We start from the raw sequence: 20,339 nt of genomic DNA on the forward strand, positions 1-20,339 counted from the left end.
ATGTTTGTCGGGAATATTATAAAGATTCCCTCTAGGGATCTCTTAAAGGTCTACTTGTATATCGAACCATACAACAGCATGTTTTTATATATCAGTGAGAGTTTCAGGTTTATAGATCAGACCTTTTCGGGCGATGACAGGGTGAAATTTTTTCATTCTTTCGTTAGAACATAGCAACGTTTGCACAGAATGTTCCCCGGTGTACGAGATGTTACATGGAAAAGATCTCTTTATTCAATATTTAAGGACAAAAAGGACAAAATTTGCATGACACCCCCAGCTGTGCTCTTAACACTGACCCAGAAACATTTCATTCCATTATCTTCCCCGCCATCGATATTCTCTCAGTTACCCACCGGATGAGACATAAGTAATTGATTAAGTAGGTGGAAAAAAAAAATCACTGAATATATTCTAGCTAGAGCAAATATCCTCTCGACTTTCACAGCATGCGTGTAGGATACTGATTAGCTTTAAAAGAAGAGAGCGATCGATAGCTGGTGATGCACTCAATAAAGTAAAGATCTCGGACAGCTAGGTCTCAGCACTAATTAGAGTTGTCTGTCTGTATTTCAGTAAGAGCCATCACAGTCTCAGGCTGATTCGGTGGAATGCACTGCATTAATTGGACAATTAGTCTCTTCACAACTGCAGGGTCTTGTTCACTTAGTATTATGACCCTTGAAGCAACGGTTCAGCCAAAAATGATATTTTTCTCTCCGCTAAACGTTTTCATTCAACCAAGACATGTTTGGTGTCTAAATTGGCTTCTTTAAGCTCGCTATAAGTAAAGACGCTTTTAGTTATCAAATCAGCATTAAGTGGTGTGCTTCACATGTTCACCTTAAACGATAACAGCTGCATTAAAAATGACACACTGTGAACTTACACTATGCAATATGTAACCTACAGTCTAGTGTATGAAATGGAACAATCAACACTTTTTGACTTGCCAGAAGTACACTATATTGGCAAAAGTTTTGGGACACCCCTCCAAATCATTGAGTTAGGGTGTTGTTTTCCAGGGGTTGGACTCGGCCCCTTAGTTCCAGTGAAAGGATCTCTTAATGCTTCAGCTTCATACCAAGACATTTTGGACCATTTCATGCTCCCAACTTTGTGGGAACAGTTTGGGGATGACCACTTCCTGTTCCAACATGACTGCACACCAGTGACCAAAACAAGGTCCATAAAGACATGGATGAGTGAGTTTGGTGTGGAGGAACTTGACTGGCCTGCACAGAGTCCTGACCTCAACCCCATAGAACACCTTTGGGATGAATTAGAGCGGAGACTGCAACTTTGTTCAATATCAGTGCTTGACCTCACAAATGCGCTTCTAGAGGAACGGTCAAAAATTCCCAAAAACACACTCCTAATCCTTGTGGAAAGCCTTCCCAGAAGAGTTGAAGCTGTTATAGCTGCAAAGTGCGGGACAACTCCATATTACATTCATGTGCATGTAAAGCCAGACGTCCCAAAACTTTTAGCAATATAGTATATAAGCTGCTTCCTAGTCAGTGGTAAATTCCATCAAATGCACGTAATTTTCGATTTCAATTCATTTGTATAGCGCTTTTAACAATAGACAAGTATAGAAAAATAGGGGAAAAAATGATAAAGTTAGGTTACTATTTATCTCTAACATTTATACCTATTGAGAAGCCTGAGGCAACGGAGGTGAGGAAAAACTCCCTGAGATGATCTGAGGAAGAAACCTTGAGAGGAACCAGGCGACGGCAGTTTAGAGACCAGCCATCTTGAAAATCTTCTTCAGCATCAGCACCTGGAAGCCCCATCCCTCTTCCACTGCATGAAACATCAGACATTCTACATCTCCTTTTTTTCACTTGAATTAATGCTTCATCTGAGCGCTTGAAGGAATTTTGCAGTGTGAACACTAAATACTCATAGTATTTATTACAAAAATAATGCTCATTTTCGTACTGTTGTTTTTGGGCTGATGTACATGGTAACACGGGTGGGATGAGCCACAGTGAGAAGATTGCTGAACTTCTTCTGGCATATAACAGTTCACAGCACTCTCAGTAACTGTATAAGGTGCATGAACACACCTTTATAGAGAGAGACTTTTTAGAGAGAGACAAAACGCAAGAGAGACAATGAAATGAAATGAAATCGTGAAGGACAGAAAGAGAGAACGTGAGACAGAGATACAGAATGAGAGAGAGAGAGAGAGAGAGAGAGAGAGAGAGAATGAAAGAGTGAGAGAGAGAGACAGAAAGAGAGAACATGAAACAGAGAAACAGAGAGAGAGAGAGAGAGAGAGAGAAAGAAAGAGAGATGGAGAGAGAAAGACAGAATGAAAGAGTGAGAGAGACAGAAACAGAGAAAGCGAGACAGAGAGACAGAATGAGAGAGAGAGAGAGAGAATCAAAGATTGTCATAATGTCAGAGAGACAGAAAGTGAGAGAGAGAGAGAAAGACAGAGAGAGAGAGACAGAGAGTGACAGAGGATATAAAGACAGATATAGTGATCAGTTCATTCTGCATCACCAGCTGAACTGTATCCTACCTGCTGGAGTTAATCACATCACGTAATGTCAGACACACACACATGCAGTTCACCTCAACATCACACTCTCAGCACCAGATCCCTCAACACCTGCTGCTTGTTCCCAGTTAATTAAACACTCTATAGAACTTTACCTCCATCTTTACGCAGCTTCCACATGCTCTCGGCTTTCAACACTCCATAATGTTCCAGTGCTTTTCCCCAGGTCATGTTCTGGAAGGAGCTCAAGATCATGTGGATGTGTTTAGCTCAGAAGTTCCTGTTCCTGTCAGAGAGTGTTGATTCATTTCAAATCCAGTGATCGGTTTATTCTAACACGGTTGTTCTGATACCATATCGTCCATCATAGTAATCGAAATTACTTTGCTGTCTCCATAGCAACAACGGATTCACGTGTACGGTGGACGCTCGGTATAAACTAAGACTAGTAATAGACAGATTTTTAAAACTGTTGTTTAACAGAGATATATAATTCTTGATCCAGTGTCTCTTTTTGTTAGGAAACATTTATCCACCATTTAGATTATTTATTTATTTATTACTACTAATAAATGATCCGTGCGGGAAATAGTTCTTTACTAGTGATTCTCTTCATATAAATACACTTTTTTTTGGTAAAATATATCAATTATATTCTATTGATTCAATAGAGTAATCGATTAAATTGGCAAAAAATCAGGTGATTAAATGATGTTAAACAAAATTTTAAAAAATTACATTAAATATTTTACATTTGCTAAAATCCATTTGTATACTTTAACAAATGTCTGCATCTAAGAAACACCCAAGATATTCTTTTATTTATATATTTATTCAATTTATTTATTCATAAATTAATTAATTCCTTCCATGCTTTAGGTTCTACTTCACTGTTCTACTTATTTCAGCATATTTTAACAAATGTCTGCATTTAAGAAACACCCAAAATATTTATTTATTTATTTATTCAATGTACTAAACATTAAAATAATCAATATTTTGCAAAAAAAAAAACCCGAAAGCTGAATTTTAATCTTAACATATGTATATTCATTACAATTTCATAAATATGTAATAAATATCAAATGTATATTTAGAAATATAAATATGATATAGAAACTCATTGGTATCTCTCTGTTAGCATCATTACCTGTGAAGCAAACATCATGCATCGAGCATGATCATTCATGTGATGGAAATCGTATAAATTTCATTTTTTCAGCCAAATATTCCTTTCACTCCAGCATGACAAATGTAAACCAACACTTTTTTCCCCCTTGCTTATTGATTTCCAAAGCATCGCAGTGCCCACACAGGTCAAGGATTTACACCTGATATTAAATTCCAGTGTTAGAGTTAATCCAGTCCAGATTCTTCTTTATACTAAAGATTCAGAAGATTCTTCGAGCTGGACTGTGTGAATGAAATGTAATTATTTGTTTGGGTCGTTTTCTGACTGTATCTTGAGATGTTTCAGACTCTTTTTATTTCAAGCATTAAAATTACACCCCAGATATTGAGCTGTACTGTCCATTGACCTTTATTAAAGGCCGCTAGTCCTAACACTTACAAGATTTATATATATATATATATATATATATATATATATATATATATATATATATCCTCTCTGTCTTTGTCTCTCTCTCACACACACAAACGCACAGACAGACATGATAATTAACCTTTTGGGAGCATTTTGGAAAGAAACCTTCCCCTGATGATGAAAGCGTCTGGCCTCACTGGACTTTCTGTAAGGTTTAGTCAGAAACACTGCGAGTTCATGAGACAACTTTCTATACATTTTACGATGGACTTTCCGAGGTTAATTCCATAGTGTCATGAGAAAGATCTTTTTTTCAAGGAAAAAACTTTTTGTCACTAGTTGTGGATAATAGAAGACCTTCCTTGTCGTAGGGTCTGCCATTATTTTTATATCTCCTTGTAATGAGTGTTCTCTGCCATGCCTACATCACCAGGTCGCTCCTAGGAACTGAGAGGCATGCTGCAGGCGCTAGGTCTGATAATCATTTTTTTTCCCAAACAAATCCACTATTTTATGTTTAACTTCAGGGCTAAAAGGTTAAAAAATGATATGTGACAAGCAGCTACAGGATCCGCAGTACAAGCAGGACGCTTAATCAGCTCCACATAAAATAACGCCGAGCTTTTGCTCGACATTTTGTTTGCTGTAGCTTCGAGCTACAGCCATTCCGTACACACATTAGATTCTAAACAATTGTATTACCCTGAGCTCTTCTGAGACTCATGACATAGTCGTATTCTGCCCTGCTTCTGCTTATCCTTTGTTTTGTTTTTTTATCGGCCATATTTCTGAGGACAAAATCGTCCAATATCAACTCCTGTCAGAGTGAGGGATCGCTGCCAGACTGGAGATGACTTTATGAGGTCAAAGGTCATGCCTCAGGGAGTTTCCCCACATTTCCGATGCGGATAACCTTTTCAAAGGCTGGATAGAAATGCCGCAAAACCGATTCAATAAACTAGTTTAATACAACAGAGAGGAGACTACAGTGTTGGTGATGAGATGATGTCCCCGATGAGATAAAGAGCCTCATGCAATATTTTAATAGGTTAGAAAACAAGAAACCCCGCAGCATTGGGAAATTCCATTTTCTTTTTCGTTGAATGAGTCCACGATTTTGTGTCCCGCTGGAATTATGTTTGCAAATTTATAAAAAGGTAAATGGTATTTTTAATCATAGGGAAAGTTCATAAACTCTTTACAACCATTCTGTGCTTTATACCAGACTACAGTGTGCATATTTTTAGCATTAAACATAAAACACCTGGGTACTCCGGTTTCCTCCCACAGTCCGAAAACATGTACATTAGGTTGATTGGTAATTCTAAATTGCCCATAGGAGTGAGTGTGTGTGTGTGTGGTTGTCTGTCTATATCTGTGGCCCTGTGATGGACTGGTGACCTGTCCAGGGTCTACCCCTGCCTTTCACCCAATGTGTGCTGGGATAGGCTCCAGCAGATCCCCATGGCCCTAATAAGGAATAGAGTGGGTATAGAAAATGGATGGATGCATTGGAAATGACTCTTTACCCAAGATATTGTAAACCCAAATCTAAACCCAAATTTTGGGTAAATTGTCATTCGGTGGTGCACAGGGGTCAGCATGGGCTATGCAGCCCCATACGCAAACTGTGATGCACTGTGTATCCTGACACCTTTCTATCAGAACCAGCATTAACTTCTTCAGCAATTTGAGCAACAGTAGCCCGTCTGTTAGATCGGATCGGATTAGATTTGCTCCCCGGGTAGATCAATGAGCCTTAGCCGCCCATGACCCTGTCACCGGTTCACCACTGTTCCTTCCTTGGACCACTTTTGATAGATACTGACCACTGCAGACCGGGAACACCCCACAAGAGCTGCAGTTTTGGAGATGCTCTGATCCAGTGGTCTAGCCATCACAATTTGGCCCTTCGTCAATCTCGCTCAAATCCTTACGCTTGTCCATTTTTCCTGCTTCTAACACATCAACTTTGAGAACAAAATGTTGACTTGCTGCCTAATATATCCCACCCACTAACAGGGGCCATGATGAGGAGATCATCAGTCTTATTCACTTCACCTCTCACTGCTCATGTCCTTAATAACTTTATATCATCAATATAGAGGCTTGTTAACTACACTGTATATATTTAGAAGGTTAAAAAAATCCCCTAAACCCTGTTACTTTCAATGTTGTTATTCATATAAGAGCAAAACAGAGCCAGTATAAGCACAGTATAAGCTTATATCAGGGCTAGGTTTATATAATCTGGAACTTCAGCTTTCTTGTCGTAAAGGATAAAAAACTACCATAAGTTTAATTTTAAAGTGTTACACAGGTTACACAACACTCCAACTGTGAAATCACCCTTATTCCTTGAAACACATTTATCCAGTAATCTGTGAGCTCCTGCACCGAGTGTCTAAGACATGTATTTGTGTAGATAGGTTAGTATTTACTGAAGGAAAGCTGATAATCATTCCACTCGAGAATACTGCTCGTGTAACAGCACACTAGTAGAGATTGCTATATTGTGGAAGGAAATTCTATCAGTAAAACATGGCTATTAAATCAGATGTACGCTCCAATCCAAGCATAATAACAGAAGTTGCCAGCAGGGTGGTTCACATAAATATACCTCTTGGCTTATATGCTATATCTTTATCTGTGACAAGAACCCCAAAGGTTAGATGCTAAATACTGCTATCGATTCAAGGACCAGCTCATATATATTTTTAACACATAACAAGCAGGTGAAGTTTGTATAACTTTCTGCGTCTGGTCACACATCTTCAGTGGATGCTTCAGCACGCATCCTGTGTCTGTGTACAGCGTTTGCTTGATTGAACCTTTACCAACAATTTGCCATCATTGTTCCGTCCTAAGTGACAAGAGGACAATCTGAACAAGCAGGCTAATAAATGAATTCAGAATAGCATGAAGCTCTGAATCTCTGCAAACTCTACAGCTGCCTGTGGGCAATTGCCAGCTCATCTGCAGTCACAGACGCTTCATTGCCTTCATGCACACGTTTATTTTTATGAGATGCTGAGAAAAGCGCACGGCTCTAAACAGCAGTGTCTTGCTTGATTATTGCACATGAGCTATGCTAATTCCTGTGTTACGCCATATGTTTTAGAAGCTGTTCCGTACACACTAGTAGGTCGCACTCAGTGAGTTTAATGGAACGAAACTGTTTATGATTAAGACAGGCTAGCGTTAGGGATGTTTCATTAGCATTTAGTTAAATCCTTTTCTGCGCACGACTAAAGACATACCGCGTACATTGTATTTGCCTTCGTCTCGCTCTATTTCCTCGGGCGCTTTCTTAATGTATTTACTCTTTACTTCTTCAATAATATTAATTCAGTTCAATTATAGAGAAATGTGACATCTTCATTCTGTGTAAAGCAATTGAACTGAAGCGGTGCTAAAATCTGATTTTCTTTTAAATATATATATACACTATATTGCCAAAAGTATTCGCTCACCCATCCAAATAATCAGAATCAGGTGTTCCAATCACTTCCATGGCCACAGGTGTATAAAATCAAGCACCTAGGCATGCAGACTGTTTTTACAAACATTTGTGAAAGAATGGGTCGCTCTCAGGAGCTCAGTGAATTCCAGCGTGGAACTGTGATAGGATGCCACCTGTGCAACAAATCCAGTCGTGAAATTTCCTCACTCCTAAATATTCCACAGTCAACTGTCAGCTGTATTATAAGAACGTGGAAGTGTTTGGGAACGACAGCAACTCAGCCACGAAGTGGTAGGCCACGTAAACTGACGGAGCGGGGTCGGCGGATGCTGAGGCGCATAGTGCGAAGAGGTCGCCAACTTTCTGCAGAGTCAATCGCTACAGACCTCCAAACTTCATGTGGCCTTCAGATTAGCTCAAGAACAGTGCGCAGAGAGCTTCATGGAATGGGTTTCCATGGCCGAGCAGCTGCATCCAAGCCATACATCACCAAGTGCAATGCAAAGCGCCGGATGCAGTGGTGTAAAGCACGCCACCACTGGACTCTAGAGCAGAACGGTACTTGTCTGACTGCATTGTGCCAAGTGTAAAGTTTGGTGGAGGGGGGATTATGGTGTGGGGTTGTTTTTCAGGAGCTGGGCTTGGCCCCTTAGTTCCAGTGAAAGGAACTCTGAATGCTTCAGCATACCAAGACATTTTGGACAATTCCATGCTCCCAACTTTGTGGGAACAGTTTGGAGCTGGCCCCTTCCTCTTCCAACATGACTGTGCACCAGTGACCAAAGCAAGGTCCATAAAGACATGGAGGACAGAGTCTGGTGTGGAGGAACTTGACTGGCCTGCACAGAGTCCTGACCTCAACCCGATAGAACACCTTTGGGATGAATTAGAGCGGAGACTGAGAGCCAGGCCTTCTCGTCCAACATCAGTGTGTGACCTCACAAATGCGCTTCTGGAAGAATGGTCAAAAATTCCCATAAACACACTCCTAAACCTTGTGGACAGCCTTCCCAGAAGAGTTGAAGCTGTTATAGCTGTAAAGGGTGGACCGACGTCATATTGAACCCTGTGGATTAGGAATGGGATGTCACTTAAGTTCATATGGGAGTCAAGGCAGGTGAGCGAATACTTTTGGCAATATAGTGTATATTTTTAAGCAGGCGATTAGTGCTCCATAAGCCGTGGAGGAGGTTTTACAATGCATCTGTTCTTATGCTGAAATGTAGGCAGTGAGTGGATACACTTGTGTACATACATTAAGGCTAAATTACAAAAGGTTGAGACTTTAATTGCCATCTTTAATAGATTGATTTCTTAATTACCGAAACATCCATTTTATCTTGTCAGGTTTTATGCGGCCCATTCTGAAGAGCAGCTTTCTAATTGAGTTCACAAAATGGCTCTAACCTGTGATTAAGCATGGCCTTGTTTAATCACAACATCTTGTGAGTCTGGTAGTCATTCAATCACAGAATCAGTCTTTGGTCGAGGCAGGCGAATCATGTGGCTAACAGAGAAATGGTCACAGCCACGTGCCTTGATGAGGAGACATATGGAGGCTTTAATGGGATTCAGCGGTGAATTGTGTTGCCTGGTGTTATGGTGCAATAAAGTGCTGTAGACATAATGCATGGTGTGAAAGTTTTAATTTTACTCATGAGCTTTTACAGATGACTGAATCCGGCTGGACTGTGGGTTTTTTTTGTAGGCTTTTGAGTCCTGCAGGCCTGTGGCTCCCGTGCAAGCTGCCTCTCTGCAGGTGTTTTAATGATGCATCATATCCTGCTCCCCTGAGATGCTCATTTGTGTTACTGTCCTCGCTAATCATGCTGTTGTAGCCTAAAAATGCTTGATCTGAAATTCCAAAAGGCCTGTGGGAAGTCAAGTATGGCTCACAGTGATGGAGCTGTAATGCATAATAATGATTAAACATTTGCTGAGGCTTTAGGAAGGATTAGTGAATTGCTCGTCACGTGCAGCGTAACCCTGGACACCAATTCTATTCTGATCATAATCATATAGCCTGCTTTGGATAAATATATTTTAACCCACGAGGGAGAGGTAATGATTATTATAAGGCTAGCCTTAATGTCAGAATTAAATCCGCACTTGAGACAGGGATATCAGATTCTGTATTAAACAAGGACTGGAATAATGATTTTAATAGAATTTCTTTTTTTTTTCTTCCCCCAACAGGTAGTGCTAAAACCCCTGTGACGTTCAACGAGAACGGAGACGCTCCTGGACGATACGACATCTTCCAGTATCAAATCACTAACGATTCTGCTGAGTACAAAGTCATCGGGCACTGGACAGATCAGCTGCATTTAAATGTGAGGAATGGCGCGTGATATTACATTTTAATTCGTATGGTTTGGCTGAAATAATTTCAATGAGAGTAAATGTTTATGACCGTAAATGATGATGCTTTTTACTGTATTCACAGTCAATGTGAAGATGATGAAATTCAGTTCATTTTAATTAATTATGTTTAATTAAATATTGAAAAAAAAGCCTACTAAGAGCACATCCTAATTTAGATTGGATACCCACAATTACACTTGTGTACCTCTCCAGATGGGTGTCATGCAGTGGGTGAGTGGGGACTCGTCGATGCCCAGCTCGGTGTGCAGCATGCCCTGTCAGACCGGGGAGCGGAAGAAGGTGGTGAAGGGCGTGCCATGCTGTTGGCACTGTGAGCGCTGTGAGGGATACCACTACCAGGCCAACGAGTTCATGTGCCAGCTGTGTCCCTATGAGCAGAGGCCTGACCACAACCGCACTGGCTGCCAGCCCATCCCTATCATTAAGCTGGAGTGGCACTCTGCCTGGGCCGTGGTACCTGTTTTCATCGCCATTCTGGGTATCATAGCCACCACATTTGTGATAATCACCTTCATACGCTACAACGATACACCCATTGTACGCGCCTCAGGCAGGGAGATGAGCTATGTGCTGCTTACGGGAATATTCCTCTGCTACATCACCACATTTCCTATGATCGCAGCACCCGGAGTGGCCGTGTGCTCCTTCCGCAGGCTCTTCCTTGGCCTGGGCATGTGCTTCAGCTATGCCGCGCTGCTCACCAAGACCAACCGTATTCACCGCATCTTCGAGCAGGGTAAGCGCTCTGTGGCAGCGCCGCGTTTCATCAGCCCCGCCTCCCAGCTGTTCATCACCTTCAGTCTAATCTCAGTGCAGCTCATGGGTGTGCTGGTGTGGTTCATCGCCGACCCGCCACACACTTTTGTGGATTACGGTGAACAGCGCACGCAGGACCCCGAAAACGCCCGCGGCGTACTCAAATGCGACATATCGGATCTCTCACTCATCTGTTCCTTAGGCTACAGCATTCTCTTAATGGTCACATGCACTGTTTATGCCATCAAAACCAGAGGAGTACCAGAGACCTTTAATGAGGCCAAGCCTATTGGATTTACTATGTACACCACCTGCATCATCTGGCTTGCTTTCATCCCAATCTTCTTTGGGACGGCACAATCTGCAGAGCGGGTGAGTTTAAAGATCGTCCTGTTTCGCTCATTTTACGCCCACGTGTATGGACCAGACATAGTTTCCTTGATAAATAGGCTTCATACTTATAGCTTCATGAGATTTTTGATCGACCTTTTTAATGAAAATTGTAAAATGACACATGAAAAAAAATTAACAAATTGAAACTGACATTTAAAAAAGATCTTAATAATGGAATTTCTCTTGACTGAGATGAAAAAGTTGGGACTGAGAGTCGGGCACTGAACCTTTCCACACCATTTCGTTTCACATTATTACTTTTTTTGATGTTTTTTTTTTTGGATGATAAAGTCTCAGATGATAAAATTCGAGCTAGGGAACGGTTGCCGGTCTATTCTGCGTGACAGACACCCCAAAATGGATAACTAATACTGAAAAGTCTTGATCTTAAAGGGTTTTGTTTTGTGACATATACTGTCACAACTGAAGCGTAACAGATTCAATTATTATTCACTGACACAATAATGCACAAAACTAATACTGTAATTGTGACTAGGAGACGGAAAAATAAGAGCAAACCACACAAAAAAACTAGCTTTAATATATGCAAAATGCCCAAACCTTAGTCTGTGTACAATAACTACAAAAAAAAACAAAAAACAACAACCATCTGGTTAGTTCAAGAAGAGACGTCTAGTGAAAGCTGATAGCATCTAAATACAGAATCTGTGTAATCAAATGTCTAATACACATTGCACATGTTCAGTTCTTGTGTCATAGAAAGAAAATCAGTTTATCCCAAAGAATTCTTAAAAATATTTTCAGATATAGTTTGAATCGCAGGTTTCTATTAATGTGCTTGTGCTGATATTTTATCTTTTCTATAGTTAAAATGTATACAAAAACCTGTATGGCAGATGCTCTGTATAAATAAAAGCCAATAAACAGATTAAAAAACAATGTTCAGACGTAACAAAGGCAATTATGGTGATTTCTCTATAAGGAGATTTATGGAAGCAGTCTCAGGTAATGGCCAGGACGTTTTCCCAATTCTTTGTCAAAGAGAGCTCATGGGCTCAGGATACACTATATTGCCAAAAGTTTTGGGACGTCTGCCTTTACATGCACATGAATGTAATATGGAGTTGCCCCGCCCTTTGCAGCTATAACAGCTTCAACTCTTCTGGGAAGGCTTTCCACAAGGTTTAGGAGTGTGTTTATGGGAATTTTTGACCATTCCTCTAGAAGCGCATTTGTGCATTTATGAGGTCAGGCACTGATGTTGTGATGATGAGAAGGTCTGGCTCACAGTCTCCACTCTAATTCATCCCAAAGGTGTTCTGTGGGGTTGAGGTCAGGACTCTGTGCAGACCAGTCAAGTTCCTCCACACCAAACTCACTCATCCATGTCTTTATGGACCTTGCTTTGGTCACTGGTGTGTGGTCATGTTGGAACCCCTGAAAAACAACACCTGGATTCAATGATTTGGAGGGGTGTCCCAACACTTTTGGCAATGTAGTGTATCACGACCAACTGAGAGAAGGAAGCCTGGTGAGGGAAGGGCTGGTTGTACCTGCTATAATGAGTGTGATAACAAGAACTTACGACGTGTCGTGCTGTAATAAATTAAAATTTCAAATCGTTAGCAAATTGCTATGCTATTAGACGAATTAAACACTATGCGCCATACTGTTATTGGAAAATGATTAATTCTGTTGTGGTAACAGTGCTCAATCTTAACGCCTGGCTGCATCACACCGAACCAGCATTTGTAATTTTCTCATCCCAGCTAGAGGTGTACCGACTGGACAATTTGGGTCGATGCATGGATTGAAAAAGGCACCAACTGAATGTATAAAGGGTTAGCAAGGTGATTTGCTTGTGATTCAAAGTCTAAAGTGTAAAGTAGTCCTTTAATACACCTTCATCATGCACAAATTAACGTAGGCCTGCACCAGGTTCTGTACACATTGCGATAAGAGTCAACTAAATCGATAAATATCGAACTCATATAGAAGCCTGATATCGTCACACCCTGCTGTGTTATTTTTTCTGTATGTACTTTTAACATACATAATCTTATATTAACTAACCATTGTGTTATAAACAAATAAACTGACAAATCTGGGATGGAGGTGAAAGTGTTCCCTGGTCAGATGTTACCGCAGTTCTTTATAGCTGCCGAGTCTTTACAGCTGATGAGTGGAAGGCTATAAACTTTTTTTTTTATGCTCCTCACACAATATTTCGTCCTTCTACTCATTAGTGCAGTTGTTTTGTGTCTGCGAATAACCCAGTAGCATCATTACACAGTCTCTGCTTGAGCAATATCCATGCTGATTGTTTATTTTCTCCCTTAGACAATTCCAGTTGCTCGATGCATGATGCCTTCTGCTGGAGGAGTGTTATCTTGTTACTGATACTGTGATATGAGGCCAAAAAGAAAAGTGGCTAACGTTATACAGTTTGCACGAACGGATATTAGCGTCTGAGGACAGTGAGGACAGTCTCTCTGGATCTCACCGTGCTTTCTGTTATATGCTGCTAGGTTAGACAGGCCAGATCTGGAAGGACGGGACATTTTAACAGAGTTTACACAAAGGTTCCCTGTGTGAGTTTAACTGGATAGGAATATAGTGCGTGAGAGATTATTAGCTTTAGTGTAGCCGGGTAGGATAAAAACCAGTTACTGAGTAAGGCTAATAATTCTTAGTTTTAAAATCTCTCAGTTTCGAATGTAGTAATTTCTTTCTCTCATATTAGCTGGGTTGTGTATTTATCTGTATTAGCTTTGTGTGTTCTTTTTTTCCTTGCCGTTTGAAAGATTACTCTTTAGCTTGTAATTGCATTATTTTATTAGCTTTTTCATGCAAACATATATCACTAGTTTGAATACTTGGTTAAGGGCTGCATGGTGATGCAGCGGCTCCTTGGACTCCGGTTTGATAATGAGCGATAATGAACCTGTGTGGGTTTCCTCAGATTTTTCTGGTTTCCTCCCACCTCCTAAAACCCATGGTAGTAAAAGGATGGGCCTCACTAGACTGAATGTGTGCATGGTGCACTTTGATTGGCTGGCATCCTGTTTCGAGTGTATTCCTAAAATAAGCTCTGGAATCAGCCTCCTATACTCCTCTGAGAGGGCTTTTCACTAGATTATGGAGCATCTCAGAGGGGAATGTTTCCATTTATCCACAAGACATTAGTGAGACTGGGTTCTGATGTTGGGAGAGGAGGCCTGACTCACTATGTTCATCCCAAAATGGGTTTAGAGGGCTTGAGGTCTGGGATCTGCACAGGACACTAGAGTTATGAATGAATGTAAATGAATGAATGAACGAATGAATAAACAAATGAACAAATGAACGAACCAATGGATGGATGGATGGATGGATGGATGGATGAATCAATGAATTGATGAATAAATGAGTGAATGAATGAATGAATGAATAAACAAATGAATAAATGAACGAATAAATGAATGAATAAACGAATGAATGAATGAATGAATGAATGAATGAATGAATGAATGAAGGAATTAATAAACAAATGAATGAAAGAATTAATTAATGAATGAACAAATGAATGAATGAATGAATGAATAAAAGTACGAATGAATGAACAAATGAATAAATGAGGCAATGAACGAATGGATGGTTGGATGAATTGATGAATGAATGAATTAATGAATGAATGAACGGATGAATGAATGAATAAACAAATGAATAAATGAATGAATGAATGAATAAACAAATGAATGAAAGAATTAATTAATGAATGAACGAATGAATGAACGAATTAATGAATGAATAAATAAATGAATGAATGAATAAACAAATGAATGAAAGAATTAATTAATGAATGAACGAATGAATGAACGAATAAATAAATGAAGGAATGAATAAACATGAATGAATGAACAAATGAATGAATGAACGAAGCAATGAACGAATGGATGGATGGATAGATGGATGGTTGGATGAATTGATGAATGAATAAAGGGATGAATTAATTAATTGATGAATGAATGAAGGAAGGAAAGAATGAACTGATGAATGAATGACTGAATAAACAAATGACTTAATGAATGGGAGAACGAACGAATGAACGAAAAAACAAATGAATGAACGGGTCAGTGACTGGATGAAATGTTTCTCCCGCGGAAAAGCAAAAAGGATTTTAACTTTGCATTATTAAATTAAAAAAATGTGTTTATGAAATATAAACAATAATTGCCTTAAACCTGGAACATGTGTTACTTCTTCTTTAATCATTAGAGTATACAGGACTTCATTATATAATATAATATAATATAATATAATATAATATAATATAATATAATATAATATAATATAATATAATATAATATAATATAATATAATATAATATAAATGACATTAAGGGCATATAGAAGTAGGTTGTGTCCTCTGATTTTCAACACCGCCTCCCTACCACTAAATTAATCCAGGCCTTTCAGCAATTTTTACATTTTATGATTATTGATTATATTTCATGTCTCATTTAAATCACCTACCTTCCATTATGAAGCTATTAGAATGAGCAAATGAACAGGCTGGTGTGAATCAGGTCATCCCCATAACCTTTCTCAGAAATCAATACAAGCTACCAGCCAGAATTCTGTATCATTCCCCTCAGAGGGCTAAAAGAAAAAAAACTCGACAAGCGTCTCATACTCTGTAGACCGTAATAAATAATTTTATAACGTTATGTAAGGGAGAAAAATTATTTCCTTAACATCTTTTTTTGTACATTTCGGCATAATGCCAATACGCCGTGAGTGAATGGGATTAGATCAGCAACACAAATTCCATCTTCTGCGATTATCTTTCCTTAATTTTTCCTTCGTCAGAAGATTAAATGATGCAACGAGGTGGCTGTATGTAGCCTCACCTCATCTCTCCGTCTTCTAACACGTCTGCAAGGGGTAATGTCTCACTATTTCCACGTGCTTTATCCACAGTGCTAGTTAAGACCATGAGATAATTATCTGTGCAATAATAATGCCTTGGCCTCCTCTGTGTACATTGCATCATATATTATATATCCAGAGGGAAAAGGAAGTGACAGTTCTGTGGGGTGGGGGGTGGGGTGTTTGAATCTGCATCCAGTGACACGCTGAAAGGCTTCTCATAGCTAGCTTAGAACATGTCGTCTTATGTATTTGATTAAATATTAAAGGTAGGATCATCTGCATATTAAGCTGACCTACTTCTCTGTTTTAAAAAAGAACGCCGTATTTGCTCGCTCCTTCCTTCCTCATGGCAATTTCATGTGTTTGTGTCGAGCTTCAGATGTTCTATTAAAATATCTTAGCATTATATTTATGCGTAATATACAAAGGGTGTAAAGCAAATGAGCTCCAACACCATCTGGAAATTCTTTCCGAGTAATGATAAACGATTATGCTTCTGATTTCCGATGACTGATTTTTGCCGTGAATATTTTCGGCTGCTAATGATTTCTGTGTCATATGATGGCTATGACTACTGATAAGTATGTTCTTTTTAATACAGGACATCTATAGCTTAGCCTGAGAAAGAAAAAAGAAAAAGCCTGGCCTGAAAATGTGGAGTGTTATAGAGAGATAGTGTGCCAAACAGTTTCGGTCTAGCTAGTGCACTTACTGGAGCATATTATTAATAAGGCTAATTTACTTTTCCTGTGATTAATTTTTTTGTAATCCTTGTCTTGAAGTGGCAAAAGAATCAGCCAACCATTTTAACATGGAACCACTGCTGCAGCTCCTGAATCATTCTTTGCATTTTTCCTCACAGTGCGGTGGAACAGTAGGCATGATATACCAAAAATAATAAGATTAAAATGAAAGGAAATGTAAGAGGAAGAGAAGTGTAGGTTTTGCAGACTCTGTACTCTCTCACTGTTTAATTGTGTGTCTGCAAGCTATATAAAAAAACATTCCTGTGGCAGGAAGTGCACTAAAATGCAATGTAAAAGCAATCCTAGTACAACAATAAAAGGGGATATTTTTTTAAATATATATATATATATATTTAACATTTTTTTGTTATATTATTCTTTGAAAAGCTTGAAACAACAACAAATATTAATAAGCAAGCACAATGCGTGTATTATTTTAATCCTCTGCATGGATTGATTGAACTGTAATATTCTATTCAGGCGCAATCATTTCTTTTATTGTTATTTTGACTTCTGGTTCATTTGCACGTTTGAGGAAAAAAATAATAACTAACCACTGGATTAACAAAGTAAACTGAACCCTAAACAGCCTGTGTGGATGTCTACCTTCGCTTCGTCGTACGAGAACAACTTAAAATCCGAAGAGCCATTGAGAGATCCTTATTTCGGAATAAAATGTGTGAAAAAATGTCAGCCACAGCTATTTTTTTTTCCAGCTGCATCTTACAATAAAGCTGGTTCTTACCATTAGGACTCTGTAACAATCAGATATTCTCTAGCATCCTAGATATAGGATAGATCGTATTGTGTGCTGAAACCACGTTGCTATCGGTAAACTAAACACAGCTTAGGAAATCACAGTATGTGTTTCTGTATTTTTAAAATCCAGATGTTATGATCCGGATTTTAAAAATGACCGGTGAATAAGATTAGCCAGACCTTTGGTTCAATAAGAGGTTTAAAGATATTGATATGCTAATGTTCTTCTTCTCTTCGTTGTAGATGTACATCCAGACGACCACTCTGACCATGTCTCTGAGCCTGAGTGCATCTGTGTCGCTGGGAATGCTCTACATGCCCAAAGTCTATATAATTATCTTTCACCCCGAGCAAAATGTGCCCAAACGCAAGCGCAGCTTCAAGGCTATTGTCACAGCTGCCACCATGTCCAGCAAGCTCAGTCAGCTGGCCAGTGAAAGGCCAAACGGCGAGGTGAAAACCGAGCTCTGCGAGAGTGTGGACAACAGCAGTGAGTAGAGCCCTGACAATTTCCTTTTTCCATTTAGCTCATAACACTTGATATAGGACAATGTGAAATTTCTGCTAACAGCTCAGGATTTTATTTTAATGTCATTTTTAATTTCAACGGACGGCCTAATTCACCCAGCTTCTGAAGTATTTATAGTCTGAACTTTTGGCTGCACAGAGAGCAAATACAGCAAATCATTTCTTAATTCATTCATAGCCGCAATCTTCAATATCGACTTGGTTTGTTTAAGAAACCGTGACAGGGGACGTGGATCTTCCTGTTAATACAGGACGAGATCCAAAATGTTCAGCGCCAGAAGACACTCTGCTAGTGCGCCAAATCATAATTGGCAACATAAATGCTATTTAATGGGTTGCACAGCCTGGCATTTGAAAGGAGAAGACATATTGATTGATCTTTTGCTGGGTTTGATCCATCAGTTTCGTAGATCCCGTCCAGTCTGTTCAAAGCACAATCATCTTGTGATGCAGTGCCAGTCTGTCCTTTCAGTGTCAGTCCTTTATGCTTAATATTTACGAAGATTAATATTCACGAGCACCCGTATGTCACCGCATGCTATCGTGATCTGATATACCACGTGACCTCAAAAGGCAGACAGCGAGCTTATAATTTACGACCTATTCCTTTTCATCCTTTCTTAATTACTTCCACTTGACCACAACATTGGCTGATTCAATCTTATCGACTCGATTCTGGAAAAGAACGCCGTGAGGAATAAAGAGTAGGAACTCCTTTGTCTTCGTACGGCTGAAACAAGCACCTAGCATACTGAGTCTTGAGTTAATCTAATTTGGTATAGAGAAGTGTGATATTGGAGGTTCAAAGTCACACTTTCAGAAAGTGATGCCACGAGTCTGTGTTTAAAAATAGCTGCCATATTTCTCTCTCTCCTTACAAAGCACCACAGAAATCTGTTCTTCTTTTCTCTTTTTTTTGCAGCATTACCCACCAAAACAACGTATGTCAGCTATACCAATCACGCCATGTGAAGATGCGTCCTGAGTAGAGGATTCCGGGAAGGATACCTGGCATTGACTGGAGCTGAAGCATGAGACTTTAATGTTGTTCATGATAAAGAGAGTGTTTGTTGTCCTGAGACGAATCTTGCCTGTTTTTTCTAACAGTTTAAAACATATTGGCCGTACAAACGGAGCGCCTGGGACAGCACTCACTGCTGGCATAACAACACATGGAAATGGGACTTCGTTGAAGCAGAGGGGGAGAAATCTATACATATATACATATTTAAAAAAAGAAAAAGAAAAAAGAAATCTAAGAAAATTAAGGAAATGTTGGAGTCAACCATGTTAGTTGTTATTCTAATTGTAAGTATTTTTGTGGTTGTGCAGATTTTTTCATTCTTGTCCCACGGTGTGAGATCTGCGTTGGAAAATGCCTTTGTCTCTTGTATCGGCTACTCTGGTCAATTACCGCTGGTTTGTTAAGTGTGTATATGCCATGGTTGAAGCATGCCTGATTTTTATACAAATAATTTATTTATAATAAAGGAATGTTTTGGAAATGTCTAGAGATCTTGGAGGAGCAGTCACATATTGTGCTTTTTGGACGGTTTTACGGTCATCCAGCTACACAATTAGTGGACGTCGAATATGTTCGACAACACAAACTACACGACTTATAATGTGAAATCATGTACATTATGAGGATTAGAAGCTCTACATACCCGTGGCTTAATGAGGCTCAGACAAAAATGAGTCACTGAAGCCCAGAAATAACATGAATTAGGCAGATTTTACTATATGGAACTAATTTTCTTAGCAGGTGAGCCCAGACACGGGCAAAAAGCATAGCTGGCAAGATATTATTTATGAGCTGCAGTCCTGCATTCTAAATATAGCAAATGCTAAGTTTTTCAATTTTGCTCTGCCAGGAGTATACAGAACTTTTCATTTCTGTTGTGTGGATGCAGCTCGAAATACTGAAACCCTGCGTCCAAAAGATTTTTTTTTTAAAAAGAATTCAATTAAGGAAACCAATTGAGAAGGCTGTAAACACTCAGTCTTTGGACTATGGTAAAGTAATGAAAGCTGACACTTTGGGAAAGTGGAAGCAGCGTTTTAGAACAGGCTTTTATTGTTGAGCGAAAGTGTTAACTTAAACATTTCAGTTTAAAGGGTATGTGTAGACATGACTGTAGACTTTATACACCGATCAGGCATAACATTATGACCACCTGCCTAATATTGTGTCGGTCCCCATTTTCCTGCCAAAACAGCCCTGACCCGTCCTGCACTGTGTATTCTGACACCTTTCTATCAGAACCAGCATTAACTTCTTCAGCAATCTGAGCAACAGTAGCTCGTCTGTTGGATCGGATCACACGGGCCAGCCTTCTCTCCCCACGTGCATCAATGAGCCTTGACCGCCCAT

General features: G+C 39.4%; 1 protein-coding gene across 1 annotated transcript in view; it reads left to right on the forward strand.

The window, feature by feature from the left end:
• grm8b (glutamate receptor, metabotropic 8b) overlaps nt 1–19,472 on the forward strand; it is a 163,399-nt gene extending 143,927 nt beyond the window's left edge. The window contains exons 8-11 of the mRNA XM_058407489.1: nt 9,721–9,857; nt 10,102–11,037; nt 17,681–17,927; nt 18,888–19,472. Of these exons, the coding sequence (XP_058263472.1) occupies nt 9,721–9,857; nt 10,102–11,037; nt 17,681–17,927; nt 18,888–18,937 (1,370 nt within the window). The 3' untranslated portion in view covers nt 18,938–19,472. The remainder of the gene's footprint in view (nt 1–9,720; nt 9,858–10,101; nt 11,038–17,680; nt 17,928–18,887) is intronic.
• Nucleotides 19,473–20,339: the final 867 nt, after the last annotated feature.

Source organism: Hemibagrus wyckioides, linkage group LG14 (assembly GCF_019097595.1).
Source record: "Hemibagrus wyckioides isolate EC202008001 linkage group LG14, SWU_Hwy_1.0, whole genome shotgun sequence".
NCBI lineage: Eukaryota > Metazoa > Chordata > Actinopteri > Siluriformes > Bagridae > Hemibagrus > Hemibagrus wyckioides.